Source organism: Bufo bufo, chromosome 11 (genome assembly GCF_905171765.1).
Source record: "Bufo bufo chromosome 11, aBufBuf1.1, whole genome shotgun sequence".
NCBI classification, from domain to species: domain Eukaryota; kingdom Metazoa; phylum Chordata; class Amphibia; order Anura; family Bufonidae; genus Bufo; species Bufo bufo.
The window spans coordinates 80,009,588-80,028,602 of NC_053399.1; the positions used below are offsets into that span (position 1 = coordinate 80,009,588).

Here is a 19,015-nt window from a genome sequence, read left to right on the forward strand (position 1 = left end):
CACCAGCTCAATTTTACGGAAATCCTGAAAACATGACCTGCTGGAGCAAAGGCAGGTTAGGAACTTACAAGTGGCCCTGGAAAAAAAGACTAAAAGTGGCCCCATGTTCTAGGTGGGTCTAAATTGACAGAAGGTCGGGATAGAACATATAGGCAGTGCCAACACAAGTAGGCAAGGCCAGCAATACCATAGTGCAGCACACACTACCTCCCCAGAAGATGCCCTTCTGTGGTGGCCAGAGCCAGCTGCTATGTTCTGTCCTTCTATTCCTCCAGTTGTCTCTAATAAAGATATGGAGGAGGGGGATGAGGAGGTGAGACTCAGGCCACAGAACCAAGCCAGTTGAATTCAGGAAGGCACCTGTAGGGTCTATGGTAAGTTCACCCCGGTACTGAGGGGTCGTGAGGAGTGGAGTTGAGAAACACTGCCCTAGACTACCACATAAACACTGATCAGCCATAACCATTTACTATTTTGTTCCCTGGTTTAAATTCATTTATATACGCACTGGTATCTACATCTTGTTCTAATTTATCATTGTTTCAGATCCATAAAAATCTGTAGAAATCTCATAGATAGCTACCTAGCTTCATAGACATCACATCTGCCAGGCAAATACACAGAGCTTAGTTTATATCTTTTGAACCTCTTTGATTTCTGTACTTTTAGACAGGAGTTTCCGTGAGAATGTGAAGACACCAGCAATTCGGTATCTTGTATTCTTTGGTCTTTTTAGTTTACAAATAGTTTCCATCAGAGCACAAAAGTATAATATTCCGTACTAGTGTATAATAGGCCACCTTCACAGTGCTAATCCCAGGGGTGTGAACTAAAAGACACCTTTACATTTTCAGTATCGAGGCCTCTTACTCTTAAAATTACTTACAAATAAATAGTCATCCATCTAGATAATTTGGTTGGATTTTCAGAATTACAGCAATGAGAAGGTTCTCATTGAGTATCATAGGCCACTATAGTTTCAAAAGTTTTTAATCTTAATTGGACCTCTTGGACTTCTGTACCCACAACATAGGAGGTAGTCAAAATAACATAATTGGCATTCTGGCCACCGTAGTTATAGACAATGCATTGTTTTTTAAAGATTATATATATTTTGATATATTTATATCAATTTTATTAGGTTTGAAGGCTTTTGTCCATTTTTTTATTTGAAATCTTATGGTTTGGCACACTTCCCAGTTTCCACTATTTTCAGGTTTAAAGTCAAATTGTGTTTCCTTTTTGAACACGGATGATGAAGATGCTATAGCTGGATAAAAACGTATAGCCCTCAACTAAATGATTTTACGGCAAGATGTGCAAATGGAAGTTGCCATGAATAGAGCCATCAGCGCCCACAACAGTGCACCAGGGAGAGCCTGTCTCTCCTTGCCTCTTGTTACAATGGCGCCCATCAAGTGCTGGGAGATATTAGGCAACAAATGAACAGTCAGTACCTGAAGTTGATGTGTGGAAAGCAGGAAAAATAGGTAAATTTGAGGATCTGGACAACTTTGACAAGGGCCAAATTGACAAAAGAGCAAAGCCCTACAGAATGGTAGATCTTCTCAGTATGTACTGCACCTACCAAAAGTGGTCCAAGGAAGGAAAACCACGGAGCACCCAAGGCTTATTGATGTGTGTGGGAATAAAGGTTGACCTACCTGGTTCAATCCTTCAGAGTAGCTACTGTAGCACAATATGCTAAAGGTTAATAGTGGCCATGATAGAAAGTCCTTACCTGGGGAAGACATGGCACCAGGACGCAAAGTAGTCTTATTTTCTAAGCAATGTTCTGCTAGAAAAACTCAGTTCCTGGTATTCATGTGCATGTTATGTACCACCTGCCTACTTAAACATGTACACCAAGTACTCTTTTTCATGGCAGCGGTACTTCCTAATACTCCCTAATAGCAGTGGCCACTTTCAGCAGGATAATGTGTTGGCCGTACTGCAAAATTTGTTCAGGAATGGTCCCTAAATTCCCCAGGTATTAATCTGATCCACCTCACATCTTACAGAACTTTAATGAATGGCTGCGCTATGTCAGATACCACAAGACACCTTCAAAAGTCATGTGGAGACCATGTTTTGAAGGGTCATAGCTGTTCTGGTGGCATGAGGCCAACCTTAACAACATTAGGCAGTTAATTTTAATGTTATGGCTGATCGATGCATATATTCATATAGACAGAAAGAGAATCATACACTGACCAGTCCTCTCTATGTTAAACTGTATATACTCTGTACATTGTATAAGTGCACAAAATAGGTGTCTCATAACAGTCTAATGTGTATGTGCACATGCTCCTTTCTTATCGTCAGTGGCGTAACCTTCCCTGGTCTTTAGAAGTATAGAAGGCCGGTCATGTTAATTCCATCCTCAAATTAGATGAGGGTTCTTTTCCTAATATTCAGTCAGTGTGAGACTATATTTCACAAGGTTTCCTTTTTCCACAAAATAAATTAACAAGTTCTGATTAGAAAAAAAATCCAGTTGTTAAAATTTTTTTTTTTTTTATGAGGAATTAGAATTTTTAAAAGGAGTTGTTCACCTTTGTAGAGGTTTTCTACAGACAGAATGGCCAGACCCGCTATGGTCATCATGCTTACCTGATCCCTGCGATGGGTTCTGGTTCCATTGGTGCCCTGCCAGATCTGCAGGTCCTGGGTATCCCTATGTCAACATCTGTTTTGATGTGAGTCACGTGTCTACTGCAGCCAATGAATGGCCACCCATGCAGTACGTGACCCTGCAGAAGTCACATGACCCAGCTTCAAATCGGATGTTGACATGGGGAGACCCAAGACTTGCAGAGCCGATGGGACAGTGATTGATCCGGAACCCAGAGGCCGGGATCAGGCAAGTAAGATTACTGCTGTGGGTCCAACCATGATGTGGGGTCTGTAGATAAGCTCTAAAGGTGAACTGCTCCTTTAAGGCAATGGCCAACTCCGTGGTCCTGCCTTAACCCACAGACATTACATTTGATACAAACTGTCAAAAAGTTGGTAATAGTAAAGGGGTTCTCTGGTTTCGAAATATGGATGACCTATCCTCAGGGCAGGTGATCAATAGAGATGAGCAAATCAGTTCTAAAATTTGAAATGTTTTTAAAAAGTTCTAAATCTAATGAACCCGAATTATGCGTCATTCGATTCAGAAGAATCAATGTGAGAGGGGAAGTTAGAGAGAAAGAGACATAGAGAGAAGAGACTTTTCCAGGGAATAGGAGCACTCAAATCGGATGGTCAATTCTTCTGAATTGGAACTGAAAACTAAAAATTTTAAGAAATTCACTGATCTTTATTCATCAACGTTAGATTGGTAGGGGTCCAGAACCCTTGGATCAGCTCAGTTCATCAGCCATCGGCCCCAGAAACAGATCAGTGGACGACGTCGGAAACAGAGGACTCTGCCCACTGTGTATTTTCTGGCGCCAACATACTGCAGCTCAGCTCCCTTTCACATGAACGAGGGAAGAGCACCACTAAGCCAGCACGGCCACTACATAGTTGGCAGGACCTTCTGCTTCCAGCTCCATCCACTGTGTTTTTGGTGACCCCCACCAATCTGATGGCCTATTCTGAGGTTACTTCATCAATATATAGAAACCGCAATACCCCTTTAAGTTTTATATGTCATTAGGATGTGATTTTATGTAATATACTGGACTGGTAATAAAATAAACATAAAAAACACACTAAAAAAGTTAAACTTAAAAGTAAGATTTTCAGATATAAAATCTTGTAGCTCTCTAGTATCATACAATACATTTCATACAATACACTGATATGTTAGATATCAGCTGCAACTGTATGCACATTCTGCTTGGTGAAAAATCACTCTAATTAAAGGGAATGGGGGGCGGGTTTCCAACCAACTCACCCTTAGGTTTCCGTAAGTCCCCCCTTTGTGCAATCTGTTCACAAAAACCACTGCCATCTTTTGGGGTCCCAGGCCAGTGTGGCTTTTTTGCCTTATCAAATTGACTTGTCATAAAACGTGTTTGTCAGTAGCCCGTTAAATGAATTTTCAAGGAATATTCATTGAAGGCCTATGTTTAGAGTTGCTTATTAATGGTCAATCATGTGGGCATATAACCCAGCTCCATTCATGGGAATAAGGTTGAGCTCAAGCTCAGAACTAGGCACCATTTTTTGTACAGCAGTGCCACGGTGTCCGCCCCTTTTGTTCTGCTGATGGGTGGGGCCCTATCCAAAGAATGGAAGCCATCTTTTAGTATCTGAAAGAACCTATATCACAGGAGAACAACTCCATGTAACAAGGAAAATTTTCTCCCAAGAGCAGAACTTCAGCTCCCATGGCCCATACCAGCTCCAGAAAAAAAACCATTCTTGCAGATGACTGACTCCTTACATCACCAATGCTCCATTGTGCTGAGAAGTGAAGTGGTTCCTCTTCAAGGGAATCTGTCACCAATATTGTACACTCAGACATCATTTAAACCATACTTTTGGTATAATTCTGTGCTTTTCTGATCACAAGAAAATGACGTTTGCATGATATGAAGTGCCCAGCAAGGCGTTTCCAATCTATCAGAGCCTAAGCCTACCTCTTCTCCCGCTCCCAGTACCACCCCTGTGCGCTCCTAGCTCCGTGTGATGTCAGCAATGCTCTCCTCCTCTGCCTGTGACATCACCAGACCTTCCAAGTGTCCCTCTTTTGGACCCAGGTCCCTCTTTTTGATCTGAAGTATAGATTTACAATATTATATTTACAATATTGATCCAGAAAGTGTTTATCTGGTTCCTATCTACATCTTAGAGCCCACCTTGTATATTATTTCATTATTCGATGCAATTCAGATTTTAGAAATTTCTATATTCAGATAATTTTTGCGCTATTTTGTAAAAGAAAATTATTGAAGTGTATAGATATGTAGGGAAATGGATCTTTCACACAGTGAACCAAGATTGTCCCTCAAAAAGTTGGGAGGTATGCATCACCTCTCTGCTGTGTCCACATTCTGCGCATGGGCCTGCGCATCATACTACATACTGCAGGCTTCGGCCTCACTGTATGTACTTCGCATGCGCAGTGTTGTTGGCTCCATCACTACAGCACTGCCACAAGTGGAACAACAGCGGTACCACAGTGAAGTCAGGGTGTCACCGCCACTTCTGTGAGAAGGTCTGACAGACGTCTTTTTCTACCTCTTGCATGATGTTCTTTGTTTTGGTTTCAATTTGTCATCTCACTTCCTTCTCCCAGATGTCACCTATTTAGACTAATCCTCTTTCCTTTATATTCCCTCCCATACTGCCTCACTTTGCGGTTTACACTACTTCCTGGATTGAAGTGTTCACTGCTGGAGACTTCTGTTACTGCTTGTTCAGATAAGTCCTTTCATGTATTGTGTTTCCTTGCTGGCTTGATTCTAGGTGACCCTGACTCCCTCCATATGAAGTGCAGGGAGCCGGTGGTCGTGTCCCCTCACTATTATAGGGTTTTCAGGTGTCACACAGGCTAGGTACGTGGGCATGCAATCGTCTACCTTTGAGACCCTTGTATGTGCTTAGCAGTCAGGGTGAGCTCTTAGGGTTTTATAGGGGTCACCTTTATGCTCCTTAGTTTGGGATCAAGCCAGTCGGATGTTTATTTATAACTTCCAGCTATCTGCAACATCATCCGTGACACAGGGGCACGGGGCATGCACAGTATATACAGAGAGGGGGATTCCGACAGTATGTACTGTGGTGTGCCCGTCAGACTACCAGTCTGCGCAGGATATGGACAAAACAGAGAGGTGATATCACAGGCATCTATGATGTCAAACGGAATTAGGGGCTCATCCGGGAGCGAAAGAAGAAGCGGGCTTGGACTTTTTGAAATATTGGAAACACCCTGCTGGGCACATACAAACTTCATTTTCTTGCAATCAGAAAAGCACATAAAGATACCAAATGTACAGATTGTAAAAGTAAACGATATTCGGGTGCAGAGCACCTTAGCATTAGTTATATAGGTGAAGTAATGATGACAGATTCCCTATAAGCAATGTCATCGTAAATGTTTTTGTAATAGTTCTGTAGCCACAGTGATATAAAAGCAAGTCAAATCTAATTTAAACACATTACTAAGTAAAACTGCGCGGAGCCACGTGGGTGTTCTGTAATCTAGGACACCACTAAACACCTCTAACTCTAGCCCCCGACACATTTATAGAGACACTAATAAAAAACCAAACACATACGCACTGTGAACAGCTGCACAACATGAGCGGACGTTATGTCAGAAACCTGCAAAGTTTCACAAATGTAGATTCTACTGTAAAAGGATATCACGTCACAACTTGGTGTTGCGCAATTGTTTTGTGCGCGCCAAATCACACCCATGTCATGTACGTCACCAATTATTCTTTTGTGTCTTGCCTGCAATATTTCTAAACTAAAACCTGTAACTTTCTCTTTTTAAAATGTCCCTTTAAGGAGCGCAGTCCAATGAGACTGCATTATCAACCCTTACAAGACCAAACAATGTTGGAATGATTGTCCTTGTGCTGTTCTCAGCTCCCTCTGCTGGTAATCTGAGGAAGTGTCGTGAGTGCTACTACAGCCAGATCTTAGGGGGGAAAAAGACGATAAGGTGCTTCTGTCGTGGTCCGTGTTACGAATTTCTTTTCCAGTGTAAAAAATAAATTATTTACCACTCTCCTGCTGGCACCGCCAGCATCCGGTTTACTGCACTTTCCCAGCAGTGAAATGGTTAATAACTACTGTAAACAATCCCATTTGATCCCCGTAGGGAGGCCAGTGAAGCAATGCAGTCTGGGTAGTTTAAGTAGTTCATTTGTAAGATCTTTTATAAATTAGACCTACAGAGGGGCGGTGGGGTCAGATTTATATGTTGCATTGCCCATAGGCAAGATGGGCGAGATAAATGATTAGGTCTCCAAGATCCCATACATCTAGTACTTATGTTTTCCCAGGATCAGCAGGTAGAGTTCCTCTTGTGATATTGCTGGATCAGCGGAACCAAACATTCTGGAAGGCCAGCCTGGAGCAGGAAAAAGTGGTCCAGGAGCTCCTGGGCTGTGGTTCTCTCTGCCGCTTCCCGTGTCAACATTCGGTCCAAGAAATCTCGCAGAATTGGAGATGCCTAGGAGAAAGGTGAAAGCCATTAGACGATGTACTGTTATAGCCCACTCACTAATTGACCAAGGGAATAATTGCTTTGATTCTAAATAAAGTAAATTTTACTTCTTTGGCCATTTCCTTCTGCCTCCTTAAACTTAACATGGACAAAACCAAATGTATTATATATATTTTACCCATTCCATTCATCCCTTCTACACTTTCCCTTAGGACTCAGCAAAATTACGGAACTGATGCAGACCCATTCATTTCACCGTGTGCTGTCCGCATCCGTACTTCCGTTCCACGGTCCAGAAAACATGTCCTATTCTTTGTCCGCAATTGCGGAAAAGAATAGGCATTTCTATCATAGGGCTGGTCGTTCCATAGAATGCAATTTGCAGACCGCAAAACGTACTGTATATGGTAGTCTCACAAGACCGCTGCCATATTACAACCTGCCATTGTGCGCTGTCCTTCAGGCACACATCAAAGCCTTAAGCTTGAGTAGAGAGGTGGTAACATCTTGTACATGTTCGCATCATACCCCACCTAAATTGCTGCAACAACTACCCATGGTCTTCCTTTTAACATTTTTGCAGCCCTTGCTCAGCAGTCCCATGGAGAGTAACTAGATCGGCAGAGCGCATATTCGACTTGTTCTTCATTCTCATGATCATTGGGGGTTACAGTGGTCGGACTACCACCAGATACTTGTCCCCTAGCCTGTCCTATGGATAGGGTATAAGTTTCTATTGTGAGGAAATCCCTTTTAATGGAGGGGAACCCATCATATGGGACCTCCAACAAGTTGTGCAATGCTTCGTTTCACCTCTGGTGGTGCTGCATGTGAATTGAAAACTTCCTGTCAGGTTCCCCCAGGAGACTTCAGCTATGGTTGCACTCACTCAAAAGCAGATTTCCCAAGGTAGACATGCTTGCCTGCTTCAAATTTGCCAGACCTTTTCTGCAGTGTTCACACACTAACATTGGTCATTTATACAGAAAAATGCCAAAAGCGTGAATATAGATGGAGGGCGCTTAGGCAGGATACTAGCTCTCCTTAAAGAGACCAGCTCTGAGTGGAGACTTACTGGAAGTGCTCCATGATATGGAGACTAATTGGTAATGCTCCTTGGGAATACAATATGTCAAGAGGTATCTCCTGGGGAGCACTTCCAGCATGTCTCCACTCGGGTCTGATCTCTTTAAGGAGAGCCAGTACCCTCTGCCTAAGCTGCATCCAGGGCATCACACTCAGCCAGTATCCTGCTCCGTACTGATGTGGGGAAAGTACTCCAAAACAGCTGGCTACGGATGGATATCTGGCCTGGTTATTTTCTGTTGTCATGTCCCAAGGCTTGTTGGAAAGTCGGATTGTGACTCATTCCACACGGCATAGGCGCAGTACAGAAGCTCGCTGGCCGATGGATTCAGTAGTGCACCTGAGCTGAACACAACGCAGTACTGAATCCGTCGGCAAACAAGCTTCTGTACTGTACTGCGCCGATCAGCGAAGTAAACATAGGCACAAGACTTTGGGAGATTTCGGGGCCAAGTGTGATTACGTCTCCACTGCCTGACCTCGGCATTCAAAGTAGCAGGAACATAGCCTAGAAGAAAGTGAGCAGGGCCTCTGGGTGCAACGGCAACACCCTCATTGCACCATTGGGCCGCAATTTCTCCAAATTGCGGCCACATTTTGAGACAATACCAACAGCATTAAATTCAGCTGCACATCGCTCATTTCAGCTGGTTATGTGGAAGAGTATGTGGTGACAGATTCCATTTAACTCTGATCCTGGCAGTTTAACCCCTTAGATGCTGCAGTAAATGCTGACAACAGCATCTAAACGGATAGAGCTTTTAGACAGGGCTGAATAGGCATTGTCAGTTATAGGCCTCCTGCACACGACCGTTGTGTGCACCCGTGGCCATTGTGCCGTTTTCCATTTTTTTTCGCGGACCCATTGACTTTCAATGGGTCCGTGGAAAAATCGGAAAATGCACCGTTTTGCAGCCGCATCCGTGATCCGTGTTTCCTGGCCGTGAAAAAAATATGACCTGTTCAAGTCAATGGGTCCGTGAAAGAACACGGATGCACACAAGATTGACATCCGTGTCCGTGATCCGTGGCCGTAGGTTAGTTTTTATACAGACGGATCCGAAGATCCGTCTGTATAAAAGCTTTTTCAAAGCTGAGTTTTCACTTCGTGAAAACTCAGAACCGACAGTATATTCTAACACAGAAGCGTTCCCATGGTGATGGGGACGCTTCTAGTTAGAATACACTACAAACTGTGTACAAGACTGCCCCCTGCTGCCTGGCAGCACCCGATCTCTTACAGGGGGCCGTGATCAGCACAATTAACCCCTTCAGGTGCGGCACCTGAAGGGGTTTATTGTGCTGATCACGGCCCCCTGTAAGAGATCAGGGCTGCCAGGCAGCAGGGGGCAGACCCCCCCCCCCTCCCCAGTTTGAATATCATTGGTGGCCAGTGCGCCCCCCCCCCTCTATTGTAATAATAGGTTGGTGGCCAGTGCGGCCCCCCCCCTCCCTCTATTGTAATAATTCGTTGGTGGCACAGTGTGCGCCCCCCCCCTCCCTCCCTCTATTGTAATAATTTGTTGGTGGCACAGTGTGCGCCCCCCATCGGCCCCCCCTCCCTCTATAGCATTAACAACATTGGTGGCCAGTGTGCGGCCTCCTATCTTCCCCCCCCCCCATCATTGGTGGCAGCGGAGTTCCGATCAGAGTCCCAGTTTAATCGCTGGGGCTCCGATCGGTAACCATGGCAACCAGGACGCTACTACAGTCCTGGTTGCCATGGTTACTTAGCAATAGTACAATAGTAGAAGATTCATACTTACCGGCTGCTGCGATGTTCGTGTCCGGCCGGGAGCTCCACCTACTGGTAAGTGTCATTGCTAAATGAACTGTCACTTACCAGTAGGAGGAGCTCCCGGCCGGAAGCAGACATCGCAGCTCCCAGGTAAGTATGAATCTTTTACTATTGTACTATTGCTAGTAACCCGCTGCCACCAATGATCGGGGGGGGGGGGGTAGATGGGAGGCCGCACACTGGCCACCAATGTTGTTAATGCTATAGAGGGAGGGGGGGCCAATGGGGGGCGCACACTGTGCCACCAACGAATTATTACAATAGAGGGAGGAAGGGTGGGGGGCGCACACTGTGCCACCAACGATTTATTACAATAGAGGGAGGAAGGGGGGGGCGCACACTGTGCCACCAAGGAATTATTACAATAGAGGGAGGAAGGGGGGGGCGGGGGGGGGGCGCACACTGTGCCACCAACGATTTATTACAATAGAGGGAGGGGGGGGGGCGGGGGGCGGGGGGGCGCACACTGTGCCACCAACAAATTATTACAATAGAGGGAGGAAGGGGGGGGGGCGCACTGGCCACCAATGATATTCAAACTGGGGAGGGGGGGGGGTCTGCCCCCTGCTGCCTGGCAGCCCTGATCTCTTACAGGGGGATATGGTAGCACAATTAACCCCTTCAGGTGCGGCACCTGAAGGGTTAATTGTGCTGATCACAGCACCCTGTAAGAGATCGGATGCTGCTAGGCAGCAGGGGGCAGTCATGTACACAGTTTGTAGTATATTCTAACTAGAAGCGTCCCCATCACCATGGGAACGCCTCTGTGTTAGAATATACTGTCGGAAATGAGGTTTCACGATCTAATTCATATCCGACAGTATATTCTAACATAGAGGCGTTCCCATGGTGATGGGGACGCTTCAAGTTAAAATATACCATCGGATTGGAGAAAACTCCGATCCGATGGTATAAAAGGGACTCCAGACTTTACATTGAAAGTCAATGGGGACGTATCCGTTTGAAATGGCACCATATTGTGTCAACGTCAAACGGATCCGTCCCCATTGACTTGCATTGTAATTCAGGACGGATCCGTTTGGCTCCAAAACGACTTTTTTTTCATGTCCGTGGATCCTCCAAAAATCAAGGAAGACCCACGGACGAAAAAACAGTCACGGAAAAACGGGACCCGTTTTTGCGGACCGCAAAAAAATACGTTCGTGTGCAGGAGGCCTTACAGTAACTGACATAATACACTGTGATACAGATGTATTACATTGTATTATATGAGCGATCAGAAGATTGCAGGCTAAAGTCCGCTACTGAGACATAGAAAACATATTAATGAAGATTTTTAAAAAAAAGGGTTTGAAAAAAAATCAAGTAAAAAAACTAAATATATAACAAAAATTAAAATATTAATAATTAGTATCACCATGTCCATAATGATTCATACAATAAAATGATCATATTTTTAACCTGTATGATAAACTAAAAGGTACAAATTAAAAACTATGAAAGAATTGGTGTGTTTTTTTAACCCTGTCCCCCCAAAAACATTTATTAAATCACATTACCATTACAACATTACATTTGCTGTACCACAAAACTTTTAAAAATGCAGCTTGTCCCGCTAAAAACAAGCCCTCAAAAATAAAAAATAAGTTATAGCTTTTGAAAAGCAGAGATGAAAGAATCAAATTCGTTCTTATGTACCAAGCTAGGCCACTGCCTTAAGAGGGTAAAGGGTTAATAACAAGGATTGGTTTCCTTTGTATTTAATGACCAAAGTCGCAGACCACAACTTCCTCTGTCATCATGGTTGGCAGATCCCTATGAGCAATATGCTTTATTTCACAAACCTGAAATCCAGGAAATTATTCATGGTGAACACCTCTAAGGTATATTTGAAAAAGACGTTTAAATTGTGCTCGTCACTCACTTTGTGAGAGTTCCTCAGTTTTGGAGGAGGGCTGTCTCGCAACCTTTTCATGGCCTGCACAGGAGAGTCACTGAAGTAAGGAGGTTCACCATCCACCATTTCAATCACCATGATCCCCAAAGACCAGATATCCACCTATAGAATAATGAAGAATGACTACACGAAGTGACTACAAGTAATTGGTTTAGTGATGATTAGTAATCTACAGAGACTAGTAATGTCATAGATAAACCTCCTGGGTTTCTCCTAGGATCTGAGTCCCAGGACAGATGAAGCAACCACAGACTAATGGCGCAGTTAATGGTCTTTAACAAGAGAAAATACCCCATGATACAAGGACCATGGAGGATAGGTCTCAACAGATAAAGCACATCATGAAGATGGAATAATTACCATAAGGAAACAATATGGAATAAAGAATGTTTTTTGTATTTTTTTTATACTTTAGGACTAGTCTAATGGTTGTGGTTTTAAATTTTCTGCCTCAATATAATACAATTCCTTAACCGCTGTAGGATAATTTTGTATTAAATCGTAATTATTCTAATGAGAGGTAAGACATGGAGAGGCTGAGTCCACCACCAATTTGGCTCTTACAGCCGGATGAATTTTCCTTTTTAGCTAGATTATTACAGGTTTACCTCAGTGCCATATGCCGACCTCATAATGACCTCTGGTGCCATCCAGTATGGAGTACCCACTAAGGATTTCCTCTTTGGAACGTCTTTGCTAATTTGAGCACAAAACCCAAAGTCTGAAAGCTTGACCTGCAAAATAAAAAAGCCACACATTTATGCTATGATAAAGGAACACCGTGCCCCAATGGTCACTTATCTAATTTCAGAATGTAAATGTTGTATATAAATAGAGTATACTCTAGCTGAATCCTACACGGCCCTGAATGTTGTAGGCTTTATGCCTAGGAGAGGCAATTAGGAGAGGTCCCATCTGTAGAAGCCACGACAAGTTGGTAGATGGGCTCAACACAATTTTGATCCAAAATTTGCACAAAGAGCTTAACATTTTCACATATAGTAAGAATAGCAGTAAGGCAATTCAGAATAATCCATGTTTCCAGTGTTTGCACGTGCCTTATAGAGACTCCATTATTTTAATAAAAGTTCTTCTACACTAGTATTTCATTGACTGCACACATTGGGGTTATGAGGCATTCATCGCTAAAACAAGACGGCGGATGATAAAAACATATGCATTGTCTCCTTATCCACTGTTGCCTCTGCAGGTGTCTGTGGTGCAGAGATTGAGAAATCTAAGGACCATGCCTCCTTTTCCAAAACACACCTGTAGCACAAGCACAGCCTTCTTGGGAACATACATTTTTGGATTCTGATGCTTGACTAAACCAGTGCCATAGAGTTGTAGAATGCCTCCATATCAACCAGATGGAAGACAAGTAAGTCCATCGAAGGCTTGACCACCAAGTTCTTCCCAACATCTCATCATCCTTCTTGCCACCTCCCACTTCTGAACCAGATAAAATACAGCAGCACTCACTCCTTATTCTTAAAATGTCTCCCCTCTATCAGTACTCGTGTTGGATTGGCTGACATTAAGAAGGGTAATACCACTCTGCATTTTGGACACAGTTAAAATGAAAAAAAAATAATAATGAGCTGACTGAGGTATAAGGCTACGTTCACATCTGCGTTTTCAATTCCGGCGTTGAGATCCGGCAGTTCTCAAAGGAACTTTTTGCTGAAATTCTAATTTATTGAGATGTACCTGTATAGGTTCCCATTTTACTGGCACATGTCACAATAGATCCATTTTTGCCTCCATTTGGTGGCATCCACCAAGGTTCCAATGCAGAGACATCCAGTAAAAAATATTTGCCGTGAATATTTTTACTACGAACACTTATGGTTGACAGATGACATGCCTTTAAATGAATGCACCAACATGGACTAGTCTCATATAGTGCTGTCAAGGACACTTTGGGGGGAAATTATTTGAGATTGGTGTTTGTTACTTTAGTCTTAACGTAAAGGATGCACCAAAATTAATAAAAGACTCATGCCTCTTAATACTTTTGGTGGATCTTTGGGAGGTCCGTGCACCAGAAAATGAAATATACGCCAGCAAAGAGCAGGTGTAATGTGCACACATATTGATAAATGTGTCAGGCCATGGAGGCCCCGTCCACATCCTGCCTACTTTTTAGAAAAGGGACAAACACGGAAGAAAAGGGAAAAAGTCAAACATTTTGGCTCAAAACAGACTTGCACCATAATGAATGGCTTTCCTACGCCAGAAAATTCCCCTCCTACATTACAATGACCTCACCTGTGAAACCTAACTCTGTCATCGACATGTTTCAGGACATAGAGGTACCACTCACTGTCATCTGAGCAACATATATATGTGTTAATACTGTTGAGCAAGGCCAGACGGTAGCAGTTTACTGGGCAGTTCTTAGTCATTGGTGGAGATAAGGTGGGCCACCTGCCAGTAAATGGGTGATTGTGGAACAGTGGTGCCAAATGTCATCTCAGTGTGCCAAGTTTTTCTGCGTTTGTGGAACAGTGGTGCCAAATGTCATCTCAGTGTGCCAAGTTTTTCTGCGTTTGACAATGATCTGCCAGAATTACCACTATGTACAGAGCTACATAGATACTGCAACCTTGCTGCATATCTCATACACCCTGTAGAGTCTCAGTTGACCACCTCGAATTATTATGCATGCAGTATTGCCCGCACTATAAATTTTTAATTCAAGGCTGTCTATACAATAATGTCAGTTTGTGTTGTTCCTTTAACCTGGGTGGTCTTAGGCTTTGAACCTGCACCATTGTAAATCCACAGTGTGGGTTTAAAGACCCTGCAATCAAGCCAGGAGTAGGTTTGGTCTCCTAAGCTATCAGAGACAGTGGGGGATGCTAAAGCTTATTTATTGCAGCTGAGATAGCTATGTCTATTGGACCAATGTGATCACAGGGTGTCTCCTGGTCCTGGCATAGCCTGGGTTTTAGACCAAGATCAGCTCTGTCATTGAACTACATACAAATATACCAATTCAGCTTTTTATACTAATTCAGCTTTTTATACTAATTCAGCTTTTTATATTACTGCATATAAAACATGGCAGATAAAAGGACACACTCACAACGATCAGCTGATGTCCCGGCAGTATATCCTTATTGTGCACAATTATTCAATATTATTTTATTAATAATCAGAGAATGGACACACAAATATATTTACAAATAGCAGTTAAGTCAATTAATCAAGTAAAAATAGTAGTTGGACAAGCCTCAAAGTGACTTGGTTCACAGATCAGTATCACAACCCAAAGCACATTTCACTTCCAGGCTTCGTCTGGGGGTCCATTCACACAACCTTAAGTGTTTTGTGGTCCGCAAATTGCGGATCCGCAAAAAACACGGGTACTGGCTGTGTGCGTTACGCATTTGGCTGAAAGCACATGGCCAGCCCAGTCTGCGATTGCAGTCAAGAATAGGACATGCTCTCTCTTTTTTGCGGGGCTGTGGAACTACTGATGCGGGCAGCACAATGGAGATGGAGATTCAGGCATCACTCAGTGAACAGTCCTTTATTAAACCCAATGAAGTTTCAGCAGACCTGAGAAAGGCAAACACTGAGCTGAACCGTTCCATTGGATTTAATAAGGGACCGTTCATCACTGAGTGCTGCCTGGATTTCCATTTTTGTGATTTTCCCAGTATACAACATCAATAACAGTGGGACCTCAATCATGTGACCAAGTAAATCCAGAATAAGGGCAGTAATAACAGGATTCACATAGTGACATGATATTAGTACGCGGCGCATGTGCTGTAGTTTGCACATGATGGAAAGCAGGCGTATGCGCAAATGCAGTTATTACTACTTGGTTAAAGCACTTTATTATATTGAATAATTATGCACTACATGATTATACTACCTGGACATCACCACATTAGTGTGGGTGCTGCATGCCTTTATCTGCCATATGTTTTGTAATGTTTTATATGAATATATATATATATATATATACACAGTAGATATAAAAAGTCTACACACCCCTGTTAAAATGTCAGGTTTCTGTGATGTAAAAAAACGAGACAAAGATAAATCATTTCAGAACTTTTTCCACCTTTAATGTGACCTATAAACTGTACAACTCAATTGAAAAACAAACTGAAATCTTTTAGGTGGAGGGAAGAAAAAATATAAAAATAAAATAATATGGTTGCATAAGTGTGCACACCCTTAAACTAATACTTTGTTGAAGCAGCTTTTGATGTTATTACTGCACTCAGTCTTTTTGGGTATGAGTCTATCAGCATGGCACATTTTGACTTGGCAAGATTTGCCCACTCTTCTTTGCAAAAACACTCCAAATCTGTCAGATTGCGAGGGCATCTCCTGTGCACAGCCCTCTTCAGATCACCCCACAGATTTTCAATCGGATTCAGGTCTGGGCTCTGGCTGGGCCATTCCAAAACTTCAATCTTCTTCTGGTGAAGCCATTCCTTTGTTGATTTGGATGTATGCTTTGGGTCGTTGTCATGCTGAAAGATGAAGTTCCTCTTCATGTTCAGCTTTCTAGCAGAAGCCTGAAGGTTTTGTGCCAATATTGACTGGTATTTGGAACTGTTCATAATTCCCTCTAGCTTAACTAAGACCCCAGTTCCAGCTGAAGAAAAACAGCCCCTTGGCATGATGCTGCCACCACCATGCTTCACTGTGGGGATGGTGTTCTTTTGGTGATTGTCAGTGTTGTTTTTGCGCCAAACATATCTTTTGGAATTATGGCCAAAAAGTTCAACCTTGGTTTCATCAGACCATAACACCTTTTCCCACATGCTTTTGGAAGACTTCAGATGTGTTGTTTGCCAATGTAGCCTGGCTTGGATGTTTTTCTTCGTAAGAAAAGGCTTTCGTCTTGCCACTCTACCCCATAGCTCAGACATATAAAGAATACAGGAGATTGTTGTCACATGTACCACACAGCCAGGACTTGCCAGATATTCCTGCAGCTCCTTTAATGTTGCTGTAGGCCTCTTGGTCGCCTCCCAGACCAGTTTTCTTCTCGCCTTTTCATCAATTTTGGACATGGTCACTGTTGTGCCATATTTTCTCCACTTGTCTTCACTGTGTTCCATGGTATATCTAATGCCTTGGAAATTCTTTTATACCCTTCTCCTGACTGATACCTTTAACAATGAGATCCCTCTGATGCTTTGGAAGCTCTCTGTGGACCATGGCTTTTACTGTGGGATGCGACTAAGAAAATTTCAGGAAAGACCAACTAGAGCAGCTGAACTTTATTTGGGGTTACTCAGAGGCATTTTAAATGACGGCCGGTGTAGGCTGACTCCTATTTAACAGGATTTTGAATGTGATTGCTTAATTCTGAACACAGCTACATCCCCAGTTATAAGAGGGTGTGCACACTTATGCAACCCCATTATTTTAGTTTTTTTTTAGTTTTCTTCCCTCCACCTAAAAGATTTCAGTTTGTTTAACAATTGAGTTGTACAGTTTAGAGGTGGAAAAAGTTCTGAAATTATTTATCTTTGTCAAATTTTTTTACATCACAGAAAACAGAAATTTTAACAGGGGTGTGTAGACTTTTTATATCCACGGTATATATTTACACACACATAGATAAAAAAAGCAAATATATGGCAGCACTAAAGTCAGTAGATGAAATAAGAAGTAGGTTCACGCCTGAAGGCGATTGCCCAGTATACAAAACAGCAAAAAGGCAGCACTCAGAAAATAAAAATGCAAGGAATTTATTCACCTACTGTATGTGGATACGCGACGTTTCAGTTGAACCTTAGAGCCTTTCTCAACTGCTTGAGAAAGGCTCTAAGGTTGAGCCGAAACATCACGTATCCACATACAGTAGGTGAATAAATTCCTTGAGTGCTGCCTTTTTGCTGTTTTTAGATAGAGAGAGAAATAATATATTAGAGATGAATCGGCATATTCGTATATTCGTGTCGTGGTCATTGGCGGCAGCTATCAAAGAAGAAACGTTAAATCTACAGACTCACCCGACCATCTAGAGTGAGAAGGATGGAGTCGCTCTTGATGTCTCTGTGGATCACGCCCTGCGAGTGCAAGTACACCAGAGCTTGCAGCACAGACTTGCACACGGTAGCGATTTGCTCCTCATTCAGTCTGAAACAAGGATTGAATCTTGTGAAGACACATAAAAGATTATAGGTAGTTAACAATGCAGGAATGCGTGTGACCGAGTTGTATATGAGAAGACATAGGATATGCCTTACATATCTGGGATGGGAATACCCCTTTACTACTAAGAGCTTTCACCCCCCCCCCCCTTCAGAAAATGCACCATGCCTTAAATTCAAATACAGAAGGTAGCTGCTAAAATGTATTAAGTGCCGAGTAAAGGGGCAAGTAGACGTTGCCTACAAGACCCATTTTACTAAATATTTAGGAGGACTTGTAACCTATCCTGACATGTATATTTTAGCAACTACTTGTATTCCCCATGTAATACTTGTCTATGTGCCATTCCTTTATTATTCCTGAATGAATTGCCAGTTTCAGTGAAGGTCCAGATGGGGGTGTCCCTGCACAGACTGACACTGGCAGCGCTGATTAAATAGAGTCAGACTGTGCAGGGACACACCCAAACTGGTAACATCCATCTGGACCTTCAGTGCAAACTGCTATTAATGTGTTCAGAACTTCTAGCAGGAATAACAAAGGAATGGCACAACAGAGTCATGAGTACAGATGCTTCAGAATTGGTATTACATGGGGAATGGAAGTAGTCAGTAAATGTTAGTAGAGGTCCTCTTTAAGTAGTGTCTTGCTATGCTTTGCTGAAGCAGCATAATCCATGCAATTCTAGTTCCACAAGCCACTCATGGGGTGAGGTGCTCAAAGACTCCTGTGATCATCTTCTGGGAGATGGAGCAGTAATGCTCCAAAGAATTGTCCAAACCAGCCAAAAGCCTAATTTGCTAAAGCAGCTCCAAAAAATTAATTAACTGCAGCCCCAAAGGTAACCTTGGCAGCAGAAGGGTCACTCCGAAGGCGGTGGAGTGGATTTGCTTTGGTTAAATGCCCTTCCTGCACCCTGACGTACATGTACGTCTTAGGCACCATGCTGTACTCATACCTC

The 19,015-nt window shown here is 43.0% G+C and overlaps 1 protein-coding gene across 1 annotated transcript in view; it reads right to left on the minus strand.

Annotated features, from left to right (window-relative positions):
- Positions 1-6,857: 6,857 nt before the first annotated feature.
- The window catches only part of LOC120981778 (serine/threonine-protein kinase PAK 6-like), a 44,627-nt gene continuing 32,469 nt past the window's right edge, over positions 6,858-19,015 (minus strand). Inside the window, exons 6-9 of the mRNA XM_040411482.1 lie at positions 17,913-18,039; positions 12,528-12,653; positions 11,887-12,021; positions 6,858-7,123 (exon numbers count right to left, since the gene is read on the minus strand). Coding sequence (XP_040267416.1) covers positions 6,956-7,123; positions 11,887-12,021; positions 12,528-12,653; positions 17,913-18,039 — 556 coding nt within the window. The 3' untranslated portion in view covers positions 6,858-6,955. The remainder of the gene's footprint in view (positions 7,124-11,886; positions 12,022-12,527; positions 12,654-17,912; positions 18,040-19,015) is intronic.